Source organism: Carcharodon carcharias, chromosome 10 (genome assembly GCF_017639515.1).
Source record: "Carcharodon carcharias isolate sCarCar2 chromosome 10, sCarCar2.pri, whole genome shotgun sequence".
Classification (NCBI taxonomy): Eukaryota; Metazoa; Chordata; class Chondrichthyes; order Lamniformes; family Lamnidae; genus Carcharodon; species Carcharodon carcharias.
Window position 1 is genome coordinate 49847299 of NC_054476.1, and position 18825 is coordinate 49866123.

Genomic DNA, 18825 nt, shown 5'->3' on the forward strand with positions numbered 1-18825 from the left:
TGCCCTTGAGAAGGTGGTGGTGAGCTGCCTTCTTGAACCACTGCAACCATGTGGTGTGGGTACACCCACAGTGCTGTTAGGAAGGGAGTTCTGGGGTTTTGATCCAGCCGCAGTGAAGGAACGGCGATATATTTCCAAGTCTGGATGGTGAGTGACTTGGAGGAGAACTTCCAGATGGTGGTGTTCTCATCTATCTGCCGCCCTTGTCCTGCTAGATGGTAGTGATCATGGGTTTGGAAGGTACTGTCTAAGGAACCTTGGTGAATTCCTGCAGTAAATCTTGTAGATGGTACACACTGCTGCTACTGTGCGTCGGTGGTGGAGGGAGTGAATGTTTGAAGATGTGGTGCCAATCAAGCGGAGACAGTGTCCAGCTTCTTAAGTGTTGTGGAAGCTGCCCTCATCCAGACAATTTGGGAGTATTCCATTACACTCCTGACTTGTGCCTTGTAGATGGTGGACAGGCTTTGAGGAGTCAGGAGGTGAGTTATTCATCTCATGATTTCTAGCCTCTGACCTGCTCTTGTAGCCATGGTATTTATATGGCTAGTCCAGTTCAGTTTCTGGTCAATGGTCACCCCTAGGATGTTGATCTTGGGGGATTCAGTGATGGTAATGCCATTGAACATCAAGGGGCGATGGTTGGATTCTCTCTTGTTGGAGATGGTCATTGCCTGACACTTGTGTGGCACGAATGTTACTTGCCACTTGTCAGCCCAAGCCTTGATATTGTCCAGGTCTTGCTTCAGTATGAGGAGTCCCGAATGTCGCAATCATCGGCGAACATCCCCACTTCTGACCTTATGATGGAAGGAAGGTCATTGATGAAGCAGCTGAAGATGGTTGGGCCTAGGACACTACCCTGAAGAGCTCCTGCAGTGATGTCCTGGAGCTGAGATGACTGGCCTCCAACAACCACAACCATCTTCCTTTGTACTAGGTATGACTCCAACCAGCAGAGAGTTTTCCCCCTGATTCCCATTGACTCCAGTTTTGCTAAGGCTCCTTGATGCCACACTCAGTCAAATGCTGCCTTGATGTCAAGGGCAGTCACTCCCACCTCACCTTGGGAGTTCAGTTCTTTTGTCCATGTTTGAACTAAGGCTGTAATGAGGTCAAGAGCTAAGTGGCACTGGCAGAACCCAAACTGGGCATCATTGAGCAGGTTATTGCTAAGCAAATGCCACTTGATAACACTGTTGATGACCCGTTCCATTACATTACTGATGATGGAGAGTAGACTGATGGGGCGGTAATTGGCCGGGTTGGATTTGTCATGTTTTTCGTTGACAGGACATATCTGGGCAATTTTCCACATAGCTGGGTAGATGCCAGTGTTGTAGCTGTACTGGAACAGCTTGGCTAGGGGTGCAACAAGTTCTGGAGCACAAGTCTTCAGTACTATTGCTGGAATGTTGTCAGGGCTCCATAGCCTTTGCAGTATCCAGCGCCTTCAGTTGTTTCTTGATATCACGTGGAATGAATCGAATTGGCTGGAGACTGGCATCTGTGATGTTGGGGACCTCCTGAGGAGGTTGTGATGGATCATCCACTCGGCACTTCTGGCTGAAGATTATTGCGAATGTGCTGTTTGGCATGCAAGTAGTCCTGTTTTATAGCTTCAGCTGGTTGATGCCTCATTGTTAGGTATGTCTGGTGCTGCTCCTGGCATGCCCTCCTGCACTCTTTATTGAACCAGGGTTGATCTCCTGGCTTGATGGTAATGGTAGATTGGGGGATATACCAGGCCAGGAGGTTACAGATTGTGTTATGAGTGATGCCTCATGGATGCCCAGTCTTGAGATGCCAGATCTGTTTGAAATCTTTCCCATTTACCACAGTGGTAGTGCCACACAACACGATGGAGGGTATCCTCAATGTGAAGGCGGGACTTCATCTCCACAATGATTGTGCAGTGATCACTCCTACTGATATTGTTGTGGACAGATGCGTCTGCAGCAGGCAGGTTGGTGAGGTCAAGTATGTTTTTCCCGCTTGCTGGTTCTGCAGGCCCAGTCTAGCAGCAACGTTGGCCAGCTCGGTCAGTAGTGGAGCTACCGAGCCACTCTTGGTGATGGACATTGAAAATTCTGTGCCCTTGCCACCCTCAGTGATGCTCAACATGGAGAAGCACTGATTCATCAGCTGAGGGAGGGCATTGCATGGTAATCAGCAGGGGGTTTCCTTGTCCATGTTTCACGTGATGTCTCATGGGGTCCGGAGTTGATGTTGAGAACTCCAAGGGTCAACTCTCTCCCGCCTGGTATACCACTGTGCCACCACCTCTGTGGTCTGGAGTCACATGTAGGTAAGGGCCAGGTAAGGTCGACACATTTCACTTCCCAAAGTGAACCAGACGACTCTTAATCCCAGATTATTGAATTCTGTGGTGGGATTCAAACCCGGGTCCCCAGAGCATTACCCTGGGTCTCTGGATTACTAGTCCAGCGACAATACCACTATACCACCAGTACACCACAATATTTCCCATGATATATCAGCATCATTTGATCAGGTGGAATATTGGATATTTCTGTTCAGCTACTGGGTTCCACACTAATACAAAGGCAAAGTGTTCTGGTCAAAGGTTATTGATCTGAAATGTTAATTCTGTTCATCTCTCTATAGATGTTGCCTGACCTGCTGAAAATTAACAGCATTTTCTGTTTTTATGAAAGTAATCCTACTTAGTCCAATTCAGTTTCTGGTAAATGGTAATCTCCAGGATGTTGATAGTGGGGGATTCAGTGATAAGGTCAGAATTGAGGGCGTTCGCTGATAATTGCACAATGTCCAGCACCATTCGCGACTACTCCTCAGATACCAAAGCAGTCCATTCCCAAATGCAGCAGGACCTGAACAATATCCAAGTGGCAAGTAACATTCGCACCACACAAGTGCCAGGCAATCACCATCTCCAACAAGAGACAATCTAACCATCGTCCGTTGACGTTCAATAGCACTACCATCGCTGAATCCCCCACTATCAACATCCTGGGGGTGGCCATTGACCAGGAACTGAACTGGGCTAGTCATATAAATACTGTGGCCACAGTGCAGGTTAGAGGCTAGGAGTCCTGTAGCAAATAACTCACCTCCTGACTCCCCAAAGCCTGTCCACCATCTTCAAGGCACAAGTCAGGAGTGTGATGGAATACTCCCCACTTGCCTGGATGAGGGCAGCTCCAACAACACTCAAGCTTGACACCATCCAGGACAAAGCAGCCTGCTTGATTGGCACCCCTTCCAAAAACATTCACTCCCTCCAACACCAATGAACAGTGGCAGCAATGTGTACCATCTACAGATGCACTGCAGAAACTCACCAAGTTTCCTTAGGCAGCACCTTCCAAACCCATGACCACTACTATCTAGAAGGACAAGGGCAGCAGATGCATGGAGACACCACCACCTGGAAGTTCCCCTCCAAGCCACTCACTATACTGACTTGGAAATATATCACTGTTCCTTCAACTTCACTGGGTCAAAATCCTGGAACTCCTTCCCTAACAGAACTGTGGGCGTACCTACACCACATGGACTGCACCCGTTCAAGGAACCAGCTCACCACCACCACCTTCTCAAGGGGAATTAGGGATGGGCAATAAATGCTGGCTTAGCCAGCGACACCCAAATGAATTTAAAAAAAATTAATGCCTTTGAGGGGAGAGAGTGTACATTCAAGTTGAGGTTTGACTATGTGAGGAGACAGTAAATTGTGTGGATGGGAGTAGGAGGTTAAAAAGGGATACAGGCTTAAATGCTTGAGCAAAAGTATGAGAGTTGAGGGAAAGTGTTTTGTGTCTGAGAAAGACAAATTGGAATATTTGCTTTAGTCTCTTCAATATAACTGAAGTACCTCATCCCTGCCATCATTCTAGTAAATCTCCTCTGCAATCTCTCCAAGACCTTGAAATTCCAATGAAATTGTGGTACACAGAATTGGACAGTGGCTTAATGACAGCAAAATTGTCAGCATTTGCTGTCATTCGTTCACTGGAACAGACACCTTCTGCAGTCCGTACATGTGCAAAATAACAGGGAAATCCAGAAACTGCTGATTCTATGCTTTTCCAGAAGGTGCACTGTTGAGGCATCCCCCCAGTCTGCAATCAATGGGAAATCTCTGGATCAATGTGAACTTCCACTCTTATGCTGTTAGAATCCACTTGAAAAAAGTTACAACTTGTTTAATGAGGCGTAGCTTCATTGAATGAGGTGTAACTTTGTTCTTAAATGATTTCATAGTCACTTAAACAGCCTTATGAGGCCTGAAAAGCTAATTCTATATTTGTGAAATTTCAAATTTCTCCATTATGATAAAAGTATGTAATGTAGAATTTGTTTTAATAGTTTGTCAATATTGATATTTTGGCTTCTATTTAAATCCAATCACTGTATGTCAATACTTTAAGGGTGATTGATTGCAGCCATTACTACTACTGCATGCCAAAAGCTCCCTTTGACTTGTCATCAGATTTAAATTTCCATTGGGAAAAGGGAAAATCACATCAGAGATCACTAGATCTTTGGGTAGCATTCTTTAAGGTCAGCACTGACTCAGTTGCTTCTCCACTGGCCGCAGGTTCTACCCCAATACTTCAGCTAAGGCTTAACCAGAGTTTTACTATGCTTTCTTTGCTTTTGTGTATTATGTCTCCATTTATAAAACCAAGCATCCTTTAAGCTTTTTATATAGCCTTGTCCTGCCACTTTCAAAAACTTGTGTACATGAACTCCTCAGGCCACATTGTTCCTGCACCCCTTTAAAATTATATTATATATGTCTCCACATTCGATCTGCTAAAATGCATATCATACTTCTGTGCATTAAAATCCATCTGCCATGTATTTGCCCATTTCACCGGCCTATATCCTCCTCCAAGCTTCCTCACTATAGCTATGTGAAACTTTGTACAGATACTCCATATACGAAAATCCCAAAGTAGCAAAAATTACCGATCAACAGAGGACATCACTGTATATTTCCCTCAGTTTGAAAATCAATTGTTCAGCACTATTTTCTGCTTTCTGTCTTGTAACTAATTTTGTATTCACATTTAGTGTACAGATGCTTGATCAGATCCTATCTGGAGTATTGTGTGCACTTTTGGGCACAGAACCGCAGGGAAGATATCCTTGATTTCCTGGTCTTTACAGGTATATAGCCTCACCAGAATGATACCAGAGGTTAAGTTATGAGAAGTTGCATATATTTGATTTGAATTCTCTGGAATTAAAAAGATTGAGATATTTAAAGTGATAAAATAATCCAACGGAGTAGATGCTGGTGAGGGAGTCCAGAATGGAGGAGGTATAATCAGAAAGTTACAGCTAGATCATTTAGGGGTTAAACAAGGAAGCACTTTTTCACATAAAGGGTAGTGAAAATCTGAAAATATCTTCCCCCAAAAAGCTGTGGACTCTGATTCACCTCAAATTTTCAAGGGTGCCAAAGAATATGAAATAAACGTATATCCCTTTGCCTATGATCCTTTCCTGACCCTAAAGTAACTTAAAAAATGAAGCCTGGAAACAGATAAAGTCTTATTGAGGGAAACAGATGGGGAGGGAAGAAAGGAGAACAAGGCCGAAGGGAACCTTTGGCCCTGCACCAACAGCCTTAAGGTAGAGTAGTGAATTGAGAGCTACAAAGGGGAGTAACAGTGGAGTAAAGGCAAGGAAAGGATATAGAATGGCAAAAGAAGTGAGAAGGCTTAGGAATGAAGGGAAGAGTGGTAGGGAGGGAAGGGCCAGTGGAAAGAGCAAATGCTGAAACAAACTGATTTTCTGCATCGCTATCACAGAATCTCTCAGTGCAGAAGAGGCCCTTCAGCCAATCAAGTCTGCACAACATGTGAGAAACACCTGACCTACCTACCTAATCCCATTCACTAGCACTTGGCCCGTAGCCTTGAATGTTAGGCCATGCCAAGTGCTCAACCAAGTACTTTTTAAAGGATGTGAGGCAACCCGCCTCCACCACCCTCCCAGACAGTGCATTCCAGACCGTCACTACCCTCTGGGTAAAAGTTTTTCCTCACATTCCCTCTAAACCTCCTGCCCCTCACCTTGAACTTGTGTCCTCTCAACTAAGGGGAACTGCTGCTCCCTATCCACCCTACCCATGCCCCTCATAATCTTGTACACCTCAATCAGGTCGCCCCTCAATCTTCTCTGCTCCAACGAAAACAACCCAAGTCTATCCAACCTCTCTTCATAACTTAAATCCCAGGCAACATCCTGGTGAATCTTTTCTGCACCCCCTCCAGTGCAATCACATCCTATAATGTGGTGACCAGAACTGCACACAGTACTCCAGCTGTGGCCTCACCAAGGTTATATACAACTCCAATATGATCTCTCTGCTTTTGTAATCTATGCCTCGAATGATAAGGGCGAGTGTCCCAAATGCCTTTTTCACCACCCCACTAACATGCTCCTCCACCATCAGAGATCTATGGAATCACACGCCAAAGTCCCTTTGTTCCTCAGAACTTCCTAGTGTCATAAGACCATAAAACAATAAAACATAGGAGCAGAAATTAGGCCATTCGGCCCATCGAGTCTGCTCTGCCATTTAATCATGGCTGATAAGTTTCTCAACCCCATTCTCCCACCTTTTCCCCGTAACCTTTGATCCCCATACCAATTAAGAACCTATCTATCGGTTTTAAATACACTCAATGACCTGGCCTCCATAGCTTTCCGTGGCAATGAATTCCATAGATTCACCACTCTCTGGCTAAAGAAGTTTCTCCTCATCTCTGTTCTAAAAGGTTTTCCCTTTACTTTGAGGCTGTGCCCTTGGGTCCTAGTCTCTCCTACTAATGGAAACATCTTTCCCACGTCCACCCTATCCAGGCCTTTCAATATTCTGTAAGTTTCAATCAGATCCCCCTCATCCTTCTAAACTCCATCGAGCATAGACCCAGAGTCCTCAAACGTTCCTCATATGTTAAGCCTTTCATTCCTGGGATCATTCTCGTGAACCTCCTCTGGACCCTCTCCAGGGCCAGCATGTCCTTCCTGAGATACGGGGCCCAAAATTGCTGTCATGCCGTTCATTGAATGCTTCCTTGTCAAATTACTCCTTCCAAAGTGTATCACCTCACACTTTTCAGGGTTAAATTCCATCTGCCACTTACCTTCCCATTTGACCATCCCATCTATATCTTCCTGTAGCCCAAGACACTCAACCTCACTGTTAACCACCTGGCCAATCTTTGTGTCATCCGCAAACTTACTAATCCTACCCCCTCCCCCGTGTTATTTATGTCGTTTATATAATTGACGAATAATAGGGGACCCAGCACAGATCCCTGTGGTACACCGATGGACATGGGCTTCCAGTCACTAAAGCAGCCTTCTGTCATCACTCTCTGTCTCCTACAACTAAGCCCATTTTGAATCCACCTTATCAAATTACCCTGTATCCCATGTGCATTTTCCTTCTTTATAAGTCTCCCATGTGGGACCTTGTCAAAAGCTTTGCTGAAATCCATATAAACTACATCAACTGCACTACCCTCATCTACACATCTGGTCACCTCCTCAAAAAATTCAATCAAATTTGTTAGGCATGACCTCCCTCTGACAAAACCATTCTGACTATCCCTGATCAAACCTTGCCTCTCCAAGTGGAGATTCTCTTCTTCAGAATTTTCTCCAATAGTTTTCCTACCACTAACGTGAGACTCACTGGCCTGTAGTTCTCTGGCTTATCTCTACAACCCTTCTTAAATAGCGGAACCACATTAGCTGTTCTCCAGTCCTTTGGCAGCTCCCCCGAGGCCAGAGAGGAATCAAAAATTTGGGTCAGAGCCCTTGCAATCTCTTTCCTTGCCTCCCTCAGCAGTCTGAGACACAAATCATCCGGGCCTGGAGATTTGTCCACTTTTAAGCCTGCCAACACCTCCAATACCTTGTCACTCCCTACATCAATTTGCTCAAGAACCTCACAGTCCCTCTCCCTGAGTTACATACCTTCATCCTCATTCTCTTGGGTGAAGATGGATGTGAAATATTCATTCAACACTCTACCGATGTCCTCTGGCTCCACCCATAGATTGTCCCTTTGGTCCCTACTCTAGAATATCTTGGGATTTTCCCTACTTTTACCAGTCAGAGCTTTCTCATATCCCCTCTTTGCTCTCCTAATTGCTTTATTAAGCTCCACCCTGCACTTACTCCACTAATGCCTCCGCTGATTTGCTCCCATTGTATCTGCTAAAAGCCTTTTTTCCTTCTCAACATATCCTGAATATCTCTGGTCATCCATGGTTCTCTGGGCTTGTTACTCTTTCCTATCACCTTAGAGGGAATGTGTTGAGCCTGTACCCTCCCCATTTCCTTTTTGAACGACCCCCCCCCCCCCTACTGCTCTTCTGCAGATTTCCCCACAAGTAGCTGTTCCCAATCTATCTTGGCCAGATCCTGCCTTATTTTACTAAAGTCCGCTCTCCCCCAATCCTAAACATTTTTTGCAACTTGTCTATTTCTTTGTCCATAACAAGCTTAAATTGTACCATGTTGTGGTCGCTATCACTAAAATGCTCCCCCACCACCACCTCAGCCACCTGTCTGGCTTCATATTTTAAAATCTAAGTCTAGAATTAGGTTTACGTTGTTACAATCCATGCTGGACCATGGATATGCCTTGAAAACTTGCATTCTGAAGTATGAGATTCTCTTCTCTTGCTCTTCAGATGTACCTGTTGCCGATCTTAATTTTAACTGATATTAAAAGGATAAACTTTCAGTTCCATTAAGATTTGCAAAAATAACATTTAGCACTCACTGTTTTACAAGTACTTTAGTGTAAACATCATAAAATTCAATGCAACATAAAGCAATTTACATAAAACTGATTGAAAAAAATTAGTGACGTTGCATTTAATTCAACAAAGAACTACACAATATCAGTATTTTACAAAGCAAAATGAACGGTATATACAAACTCCACAAATTAAAACAAGGTTATGTGCAATTTGAGGCTACTGTTTGAAATCATTAGCAAAGTCATATTGTGGTCAAAACTGCCTGCCAATCCTTTCAAGCTAATATGAAATTATGGGCAATTTTAGTGGATTTCAGCCTCACAAGGAAATGCACACCTTTTGTTTTACTTTAGCTGTGCATGATAAATCTTTTGGTCCCATATGCATATGACTTAGTACATGAAGTTTATAGCTTTTCTAGTGCTCTTTAAAACATTACTTGGTTAAAATTAGGTTCATTTATATCCAGCAATTCAGGGAAGAGAATTATAACCAAATTAAGCCATATATACAATTCGTTCAAAAGTACAAATGTAATAAACATATAAACATGCTATAAAGATACCACAGAAACATGTCACAAGCTACATAAAATTTAAGAGTCTCCAGTAAATAACAGGAAATTGTTAAAATGTGGGATAAGTTCTTCAGTAGGGCAATAACACAAACATTCTGCAAAACTCCTTTTTAAAAAAAGTATCAACTGTAAAAAAAATTAAGAAAATGTTACTAATTTTTAGTGTGCAAAACCCCTTTACATATCAAGGTAAGCTACTGAAAAAAAAAACATTTGTCCATTTATATACATATTCTACAAAACTGGCATAACAGAACTGATCTTGATCATGAATGACCATATTGACTGTTATTGCACTCTCATCTGTTTCATAGGTTTGAGCGCAAACATTCCAATGCATTTTAGAGTACTGCTCAGGCATTTTTTTGCTTTAGATACAGATATGCAATAAAGTACAAAATTAATGTTATTTTACAAGTTATTAATTTTTGCACAGTTCTAAATTCATGCTATCCACTATCCAGAGCATTTCAGGACTAAGGTGTCAATGACTAAAAACTGCAAGCAAAACTTTGAAAGCAGAGGATCCACGACTATATTACAGAACATTAAGGTCTTTAGTGGCTGAAGTTTACATTTCACATTGTTAAAGATGTGTTAAGAGTGCAAGTTTCTTTTGCTGAAGTTGCTTGCCAGATTCTTCTGCTGAACTATTAGTGGTTTTCACCTGCTTCACTGATGTAATCCTTTGATACCTTTTTTATTTTATTTATTTTAGTGGCGCTGGGCTTTAATCTCTTATGACTGGTACAATCCCACCTGGTCTTTTTAAAATGCATCTTGTTAGGCATCTGAAATGCAGTTCTGGATCTTGTCCATCCACTGTTGAGCAATTTGCACATCTTGTGCACAGAAATTATAAACACGTCTACTTGTCTTCAACTGCATTAAAAGCAAAAGAAAAGCATAATTCAAAGCATTCAAATTAAATGCATTTAAAATTGTAATTTCTTTTTCAAAAATTATGTTTTGGAATTGCAGGCAGTAATACAAATGTAATATGCTTCAAGATCAGGTATATGGGGTGGGGTGGTTAGGATGATCAAGTGTATAAATTATTGAAATATCATGGAACAAGTTCAAGACTTCTATGGCATTTCATGATTAGTAAGTTTAAATTTCTTTATCTTAATTCTTGTTGTGAACTTTTCCACCTAAATCAATAACAGATTCTATTAGAGCTTATTGTCATGAAATTCTGATTCATCAAATAAACTAAGTAAATAACTTGAACATTATTTAAAAAAGACAAGAAACTAAGTACATTTAATTGTAAGGTTAACTTGATGTTCTAAACATGGTTTTAATGCCATCCTATTTCACAATGCAATTAGAGGAGATAGCTATTTGTATAAATCGCTTTTTAGTTTATGGAACTATTTTTATTTTAAAAACAGATGCGAACACTAAAGTGCATGATGTATTACTGAAGAACAATAATAAACTGCATGTCTGTTTATGTTTACTAAAGATGGCTTCTGATTGGCTGGGTTAATCTTTGGATTCATGCTTCAGTCCTGATAGCCACTATTAACTAAACAAAATACTAAATAGTGTAATTTGGTGAAGTTATGTGCAGACACCAGCATGCCTGTAACATATATACACAAAAAATGTTATGAGTAATACATTTTACTTTTGCAATTCACACAAATATTTTGCTAAAATATGCTCAGACTCAAATAATAGCTCCCCACTTATAGAATAATTCTAAAGAATAATCAATGCTTGCATTCAATTGGAGCCAATCTAACACATTCTATTCCTTATTTGTTTTAGTCTGCCATACTTTTAAGTCATTAATTTTTGCACTACTCATGAATGTGGAAAGCAAAATCTCATATATAATCAGAAGTGGATCGAATTAAAATTGTGTGCTTCCTCAGCAAATAGTTACCTACAAATACTTTCCTCAAGAAGTTCAAATTCTTAGCATTAAACTAGTTAAGAATTTGAATAATCTATGTAAATGGAATTTCAATGAAATCAAACTACTGGGAAAACATCAACTACTTCTTACTCTCAACAGTCAAAAAAATTATGAAACTCCTCAATTGTCTGCAGATGGGCTTCCAGTCAGCTTTGCAACAAAATCTGACTTTTCATCATTAGTAGTGTTGTTACTGTTCAGAAGAAATATTCAGTTACTCAAAACTTTACGATGATAGAACCTCATTATCCTCAATGCATATACTGGGATCCGTCATTAAAAAAAAATAACTAAACAAGAAAAGGTTAATGATCTACACTACTATGTTTTATACATGTTTATTGACTAGACAACCTGAATTGTAAATCATGGATTGTTCAGTATTTGGAGATGCACCCTGTTTACTCTCACTGTTTACTTATATGGTTTTCAGCTGTGCATAGTAGATAAGTGATGTAACTTATTTTCGCAGCAGCAAAGTGTTATGTATCCTTGCGGGATTTCAGCAATGGATGTTATGCTGATGAGGTAATCTAATTCTGTTTCAGCTGTGAAGAGATATTTAATAATGATTTTGTTGAATTAGAGCATTTAATATCAATGGTAGCCTTTAGCAATGTCTTTTACAGCTGATTAAAATCCATGGGCTATAGTTTACTCCAGAATACAGCCATGCCATAAGGTAGAGGCAGAGGAAGAACAGTGCATAACTGACAGACAGCAGTATAGGGGATACCTAGTGGCAACAGAGAACAAGAAGTGGCAGAAACTGGTCCTGTCCAATTGGTATCTGAGGGGATGAGGAGGAATGCTAAGGACAGAATGACCAGAATGCTAACCATGGCACTGTAGAGCAGGAGAAAATTCAAGGGCGGGGGAGGACTAGGGGAGAAAAATAGAAAGATTGTAGTCTAAAGCCATTTGATAATCAAATGGATAGAGGGCGTATTCTGCTGTCATGATCAAGAATCAAAGAGGGTGAGTTGCCTACCCAATCAGGGTATTCTGAAGCGATTGTTAAAGGAGGGGCAAGAGTCAGTTGGTGTAGTCCATGTCAGAACCAACAAAATAGAAATCAGCAGGTCCTGCTAAGGGAGTATCAGGGCTATAAGGGAGTATCTTAGAGCTAAATTAAAAGCAGCACCTTGATGGTGGTAATTTCCAGATTACGACCCAGGCTGTGTGCTAATTGGCATAGGGATAAATTAAATGTGTGATTGAAAGATTGGTGCGGGAAGGAGGAATTCTAATTCATGGGGCATGCTGCACCCGTGCTGGTTTTGGCCCAAGGTCCTTGCAGTAATCATAAACTGGACTTTAAACTGGTTAAAGGAGGGGTGTTGGGGAGGGAGAGATGGTTCAGATGGATGTGAAATTGTGCGATATTTCAGTCGGCGGGCGTGTGTAAAATAAAAACAAAAATCTGCGGGCAGCATTCCTATCATCTATATTTTCAGGTGCTTGATTCTGATGCTTGGACATTTTTTTCTGGCTTTTTGAAACTTTATTTGATGGTTTTCAGGTCTGCAGCTCCCTGCCTTCAGGGAGCTTTCTCTCAGCGCTCGCCCACGTTGATGTCATTGCCCACTCACTTCCTGCCCCCACCACAGCAGCGCTGAGCTTTTCAGTGTGTGTTTCTCGCTGGCTGGCCATTAATTGGCCAGCCAGCATGAAATCATGGTTGGGGGCTGATCACAATTGGCGGTCCGTTTCCTGGTTGGTCCTGGGCCTGCTGATCGTGCCCACCGCCGAGATAAAAATTCAGGCTATAATCTTTTAGTTAATGATTGAGGGTGATGGGGATAGTACAAAAACCACCTATGAGGCGATGAAAATGGAAGTAAGCAAACAGGAAAAGAAATTGACAGGAGTGGAAGAAAGGTAGGCATAATTCAAAGGAGGATCAAAAGAGTTAATATATTTTACTTAAAGAACTAGCCATGAGACAAGGTTGAAATTGATGCCAAGTAAAAGGTATATAAATCATAAATGAGAGGATGGTAAAAGGGAGTATGACGATTTTAGCTAAGAGATGGAAAAGGCAAACAGCAAGACAAAGACAAATATGAAAATAAAATATCAAAGAGTATAAAAAGAAATATTAAAGTGTTCTATAGATTTTTAAAAATTCTTTCATGGGATCTAGGTGTCGCTGGCTAGGCCAGTGTTTGTTTCTCATCCCTAATTGCCCTTAAGGTAGTGGCGAATCACCTTCTTCAACAATGTGGTGTAGGCACACCTACAGTGCCATTAGGAAGGGAGCTCCAGGACTTTGGCCCAGCGACAGTGAAAAAATGGCAATATAGTTCCAAATCAGGATGGTGTGTAGCTTGGAGCAGAACTTGCAGGGTGTTCCTATGCATCTGCTGCCCTTGTCCTTCAAAGGAGCCTTGGTGAGTTGCTGCAGTGCATTTTGGAGATGGTACACTGCTACCACTGTGCATCTGTGGTGCAGGGAATTAAAGTTTAAGGTGGTGGTCAGGGTGCCAAATAAGCAGGCTTGCTTTGTGCTGAATGATGTCGAGCTTCTTAAGTGCTGTTGGAGCTGCACTCATCCAGGCAAGTGGACATTGTTCCACTGGCTTGTGCCTTGTAGATGGTGAACAGGCTTTGGGGAGTCAGGTGGTTTGTTGCTTGCTGCAGAATTCCAACCTCTGATCTGCCCTTGTAGCCACAGTATTTAAATGGCCGGTCCAGTTCGGGTTCTGGTCAAGGACATTGATAGTCAGGGATTCAGCAATAGTAATGTCACTAAATGTCAAGGGAGATGGTTTGACTCTCTTTTGCTGGAGATGGTAATTGCCTGGCACTTGTATATTAATGACTTGAATTCAGGGAAAGAAAGTGCTACAGCTAAATTTGCAGATGACACCAAAATAGGTGGGGAAGTAAGTTGTAATGAAGAAATAAGAAGTTTGCAAATGGATATGGACAGGTTAGGTGAATGGGCCAAAATTTGGCAGGTGGAGTTTAACGTGGATAAGTGTGAGGTTATCCATTTTGGTTGGAAGAATAAAAAGGCGACATTATTTAAATGGAGAGAAATTTCAGAATTCTTCAGTGCAGAGGGATCTAGGTGTCCTCGTGCATGAATCGCTGAAAGCTAGTACGAGGGACAGCAGGTAATAAGGAGGGCAAATGGAATTTTGGCATTTATTGCTAAAGGAATAGAGCATAAAAATAGGGAAGTGTTGTTGCAGCTGTACAGGCATTGGTGAGACCGTGCCTGGAGTACTGTGCACAATTTTGGTCCCCTTACTTGAGGAAGGATGTAGTTGCATTGGAGGTGGTGCAGAGGAGGTTCACTAGATTGATTCCAGAGATGCGGGACTTGTCTTATGAGGAGAGATTGAGCAGTTTAGGTCTATGCTCGCTACAGTTTAGAAGGATGAGAGGAGATCTAATTGAGGTATAAAAGATGCTAAAGGGGATAGACAAAGTAGACGTGGAGTGGATGTTTCCCCTTGTGGGGCATTCTAGAACGAGAGGCCATAGTTTTAGGTTAAGGGGTGGTAGATTTAAATCAGAGATGAAGAGGAATTACTTTTTTCAAAGGGTTGTGAATCTGTGGAATTCACTACCTCAGAGTGCAGTGGATGCCGGGATGCTGAATAAATTTGAGGAGGAGATAGACAGATTTTTAATTAGTAACGGGTTGAAAGGTTATGGGGAGAGGGCATGAAATTGGAGTTGAGGCCGAAAAGAGATCAGCCATGTAGGTTGAATTGCCTACTCCTGCTCCTAGTTCTTATGTTCTTAAATGTTACTTGCCACTTATCAACCAAACCTGAATGTTGTCCAGAACTTTCTGCATATAGACATGGACTGCTTCAGTATCTATGGAGTCGTGAATGGTGCTAAACATTGTGCAATCATCAGCAAACATTCCTACTTCTGACCGTATGATGGAAGGAAGGTCATTGATGGAACAGCTGACGATGGTTGGGCCTAGTACACTACCCTGAGGAACTCCTGCAGTGATGTCCTAGGACAGAGATGATTGACCTCCAACAACAATAACAACAACAACCATCTTCCTTTGTGCTAGGTATGACTCCAACCAGCAAAGAGTTTTCCTCCTGATTCCCACTGGCTTCAGTTTAGCTAGAGCTCTTTGAAGCCACACTTGGTCAAATGCTGCCTTGATGACCAGGGCAGTCACTCTCGTCTCATCTTTTCAGTTCAGCTCTTTTGTCCTCGTCTGGGCCAAGGCTATAATGAGGTCAGGAGCTGAGTGATCCTGGTGGAACCCAAAGTGAGCATCAGTGAACAAGTCATTGCTGTGTATGTTCCGTTTGTTAGCACTGTCGATGACACCTTCATCACTTTGCTGATGATTGAGAGTTGCCTGGATGACAGCAGCTCCAACACTCAAGCTCCTTGACACCATCCAGGACAAAGCAGCCCGCTTGATTGGCACCCCATCTACCACTTGAACCCTTCACTCCCCCCACCACCAACGCACAGTGGCAGCAGTGTGTACCATCTACAGAATGTACTACAGCAACTCACCAAGGCTCCTTCGATAGCATTTTCCAACCCACAATCTCTCCCACCTAGAAGGACAAGGGCAGCAGATACATGGGAACACCACTATCTGCAAGTTCCTCTCCAAGCTACACTCCATCCTGATTTGAAACTATATTGCTGTTCCTTCACTATTACTGGGCCAAAATCCTGAAATTCCTTTCGTAACAGCACTCTTGGTGTACCAACACCATATGGAGTGTGGCGGTTCAAGGCGGTGGCTGACCACTACCTTCTCAAGGGCAACTAGGGATGGGCAATAAATGCTGGCCCAGCCAGCGACGCCCACATTCCGTGAAATAGTAAATATAACAAAAGTCAAGGGAGATGTGAGGTCATGGGCCAGGTTGCAGGAATGGTTTGAAAAGATGGCAACAAAATGGAAAACAGAGGGTAGGAATTATGGAACTTTCTCTGTTGTTCACTATAAGTGTTTGGACTCAGACATTGCAGGTATTAATATTTGTAAATGACACAAAACTGGGCTGCACCAAAATACAGGGATACACAAAAGCAAAATACTACAGATGTTGGAAAACTGAAATGACAATACAAATGCATCTGTGGACAGAAACAGTGTTTATGTTTCAGTTCGATGACCTTTCATTAGTACCAGTTCAGAATGGATTTCAAATTAGGTCAGTCCAAAAAAATGTTATGAAATAAAGCTAAAGGGAAATCCTGTGTATTAGCATGTAACCCCTGACCAGAAATTCCTCTTTTCAACAGAAAACAACTAGCACTTATTGGTTCCAGGAAGATGGTCATATGTTGCCTTTATTGCTGTTATGAAATTCTGGTCTTGCAAGTGATATCACAATTAAAGGGAAAGATAAAAACTTACATCAAAGAATGCTCTCTCGTTTGAATGCTTAGGTGCACCTAATGTTGATGATGCTGGAATAACTGACTCAACCTCAGCCAGATCTATGAACCCTCTGGGGTTTGTATCTTCGCCAGTGTCATAGTACCGTAACTAGAAGATAAAGTGCATGAATTAGTTTATACAAAGTTTCGGTCATAATTCTCAATTACACTGCCAATAAGCTGAAGTTGAGTTCAAGAATGATCCCTCAAGATGTCACATACACAATGGCACATTTGTAGCTTAAGTATTGCAAAATAAAACACAGAATCCATTTTTAAATGCATAATTTTCAGCTATAGATATGAATGATTAAGACATTCTAGTACATCAACTTGCTTAAACTGTATCCACATCCAGTGTTAAAATGCTGAATAGAAATATGACTGTACCTGGTGCTTAGTTATATCTAGAACAAACCATCGAGGTTTCCACCCTTTCAGTAAAGCACCTCTCTTGTAAAGCACACCTTCAAATGATCTAAAAAATCGGAAATAAAAATGGCAAAGATTAAAGAAATTTGGCCGTGTGTCTTTTTAAACAAGTAATTTAAAAGGTTGCAATCTAAAATGCATTTCAATGCTTCCAAAGTAAATAAACATATTTTTTAAATCAGATTGCCTTTGATCAACATTTTATACTTTGTACCTATTGGGGGCTGTCAGATATCTAAAGAACAGAAATATCTAAAACTTCATACATTAGATTCAGGGATTTTAACATTACCTAAACTTCAATTATTAGAATGATAGCCTGAAAATAAGTTGCATAACTCAGATTTATTTTTTTGGGGTGCAGGGGCAGGGAAGAAGAAAAGCTAAGAATTGAAGAAAGAGAAAGGTCAGCAATTTAGAAAATGACCATACCTGTTCTCCACATCCTTTGAAGAAAACTGATTATACAGAGTTGCTGCTCTCCTTGTGTTTACTCCGTTAGAAGGTGATGTAGTGGTGCTCCGATCATTCTCACCAATCCCATTGTCTGCCAAATGTAGCATTGACCTCCTCTGAAAGGACTGCACATTAGATGCCATGAGCGATGAGGCAGCTCTCTACAACAGAAGTGGAGACTGAATTTAAAAAACAAAATCAGCAGTTCTTTCTGTAATACCTTCCAGCCTATTGCCAGCTTGCTATCTGACACCATCACATGGGCATTTTTGCAGAAATGCACCAATGCTTTTATGTAATCCCCTATCAGATATTTGACTTTCCCCATTTAAGTTTTCCCTTGCACCTCTTCCTTTCAGGCAGGTCACAATTAATATGGGTCAGCTAACGCTGCTGAATTAAAAATATGATTCTGCAAGATGTTCTGAAAGCAATCATGGATAACTTACTCAGGGAAAAATTACAAAAATAAACAAGTATTGCTGAAAAAGGAGACATGTCCAAGCTTTTCCTTATCCAACCAGCTCATGCTTGCAAAACTCAAAACACAGTGTCCAAAACTAGGTGTGATTCCGTGATTGGACAACATTTGCTAAATAATCCTAATAATAACATGCTAAGAATTACACTGACAACCAATTTAAGATCGTCATTCGGGCTCACAATGTGGCACATTTGCGTGTATTGGGAGCTACATATATTAATACACAAGGCTCTGTTCTTTGCAGACAGAAAGAACATGTACATAATATTGCACCTGTTTCAGCTAAACAAAATAAGTGGCAGCCATTCGCTGACTCATTCCTCAGATCAATGCCTTGACCAATCAGGGTCAAGCTGCCTGGTTTAAATTTCAAACAATGCTTGGCAGTTAACTGCCAGTTACCATCAGTGGTGCATTCTCCATGCCAACGCCACTTGCCAACCAATCAACACTCTCTTCACATGCAGTATAGATTGTTGTTTTCCCCCTTATTATACTGGTATTCTTGCGAGTGTCCTGATGAGTGCAAGATGAGAAGCTTAGATGTGTTTCTTTTTTCAGCAATATTTAAGTTCTGTACTACCAAACGACTATTTATGAAAATAGAAAATTGACAAATACAGTGCTTAACCTCTTTACAAATATACATCTCGTAAAAAAAGTGGAAAATATGACATCTCTTTAGCGGAGATGTGACAGCTGAGAAGGATGGGATTCGAACCAATGCGTGCAGGGCACAATATGTTAGCATCCGTCACCTTAAGGCCAATTT

The 18825-nt window shown here is 41.5% G+C and overlaps 1 protein-coding gene across 1 annotated transcript in view; it reads right to left on the bottom strand.

The window, feature by feature from the left end:
- Positions 1 to 8800: 8800 nt before the first annotated feature.
- Positions 8801 to 18825, bottom strand: part of sbf2 (SET binding factor 2) — a 665078-nt gene continuing 655053 nt past the window's right edge. The window contains exons 39-42 of the mRNA XM_041196757.1: positions 17546 to 17730; positions 17072 to 17159; positions 16659 to 16790; positions 8801 to 10239 (exon numbers count right to left, since the gene is read on the bottom strand). Of these exons, the coding sequence (XP_041052691.1) occupies positions 10141 to 10239; positions 16659 to 16790; positions 17072 to 17159; positions 17546 to 17730 (504 nt within the window). The 3' untranslated portion in view covers positions 8801 to 10140. The remainder of the gene's footprint in view (positions 10240 to 16658; positions 16791 to 17071; positions 17160 to 17545; positions 17731 to 18825) is intronic.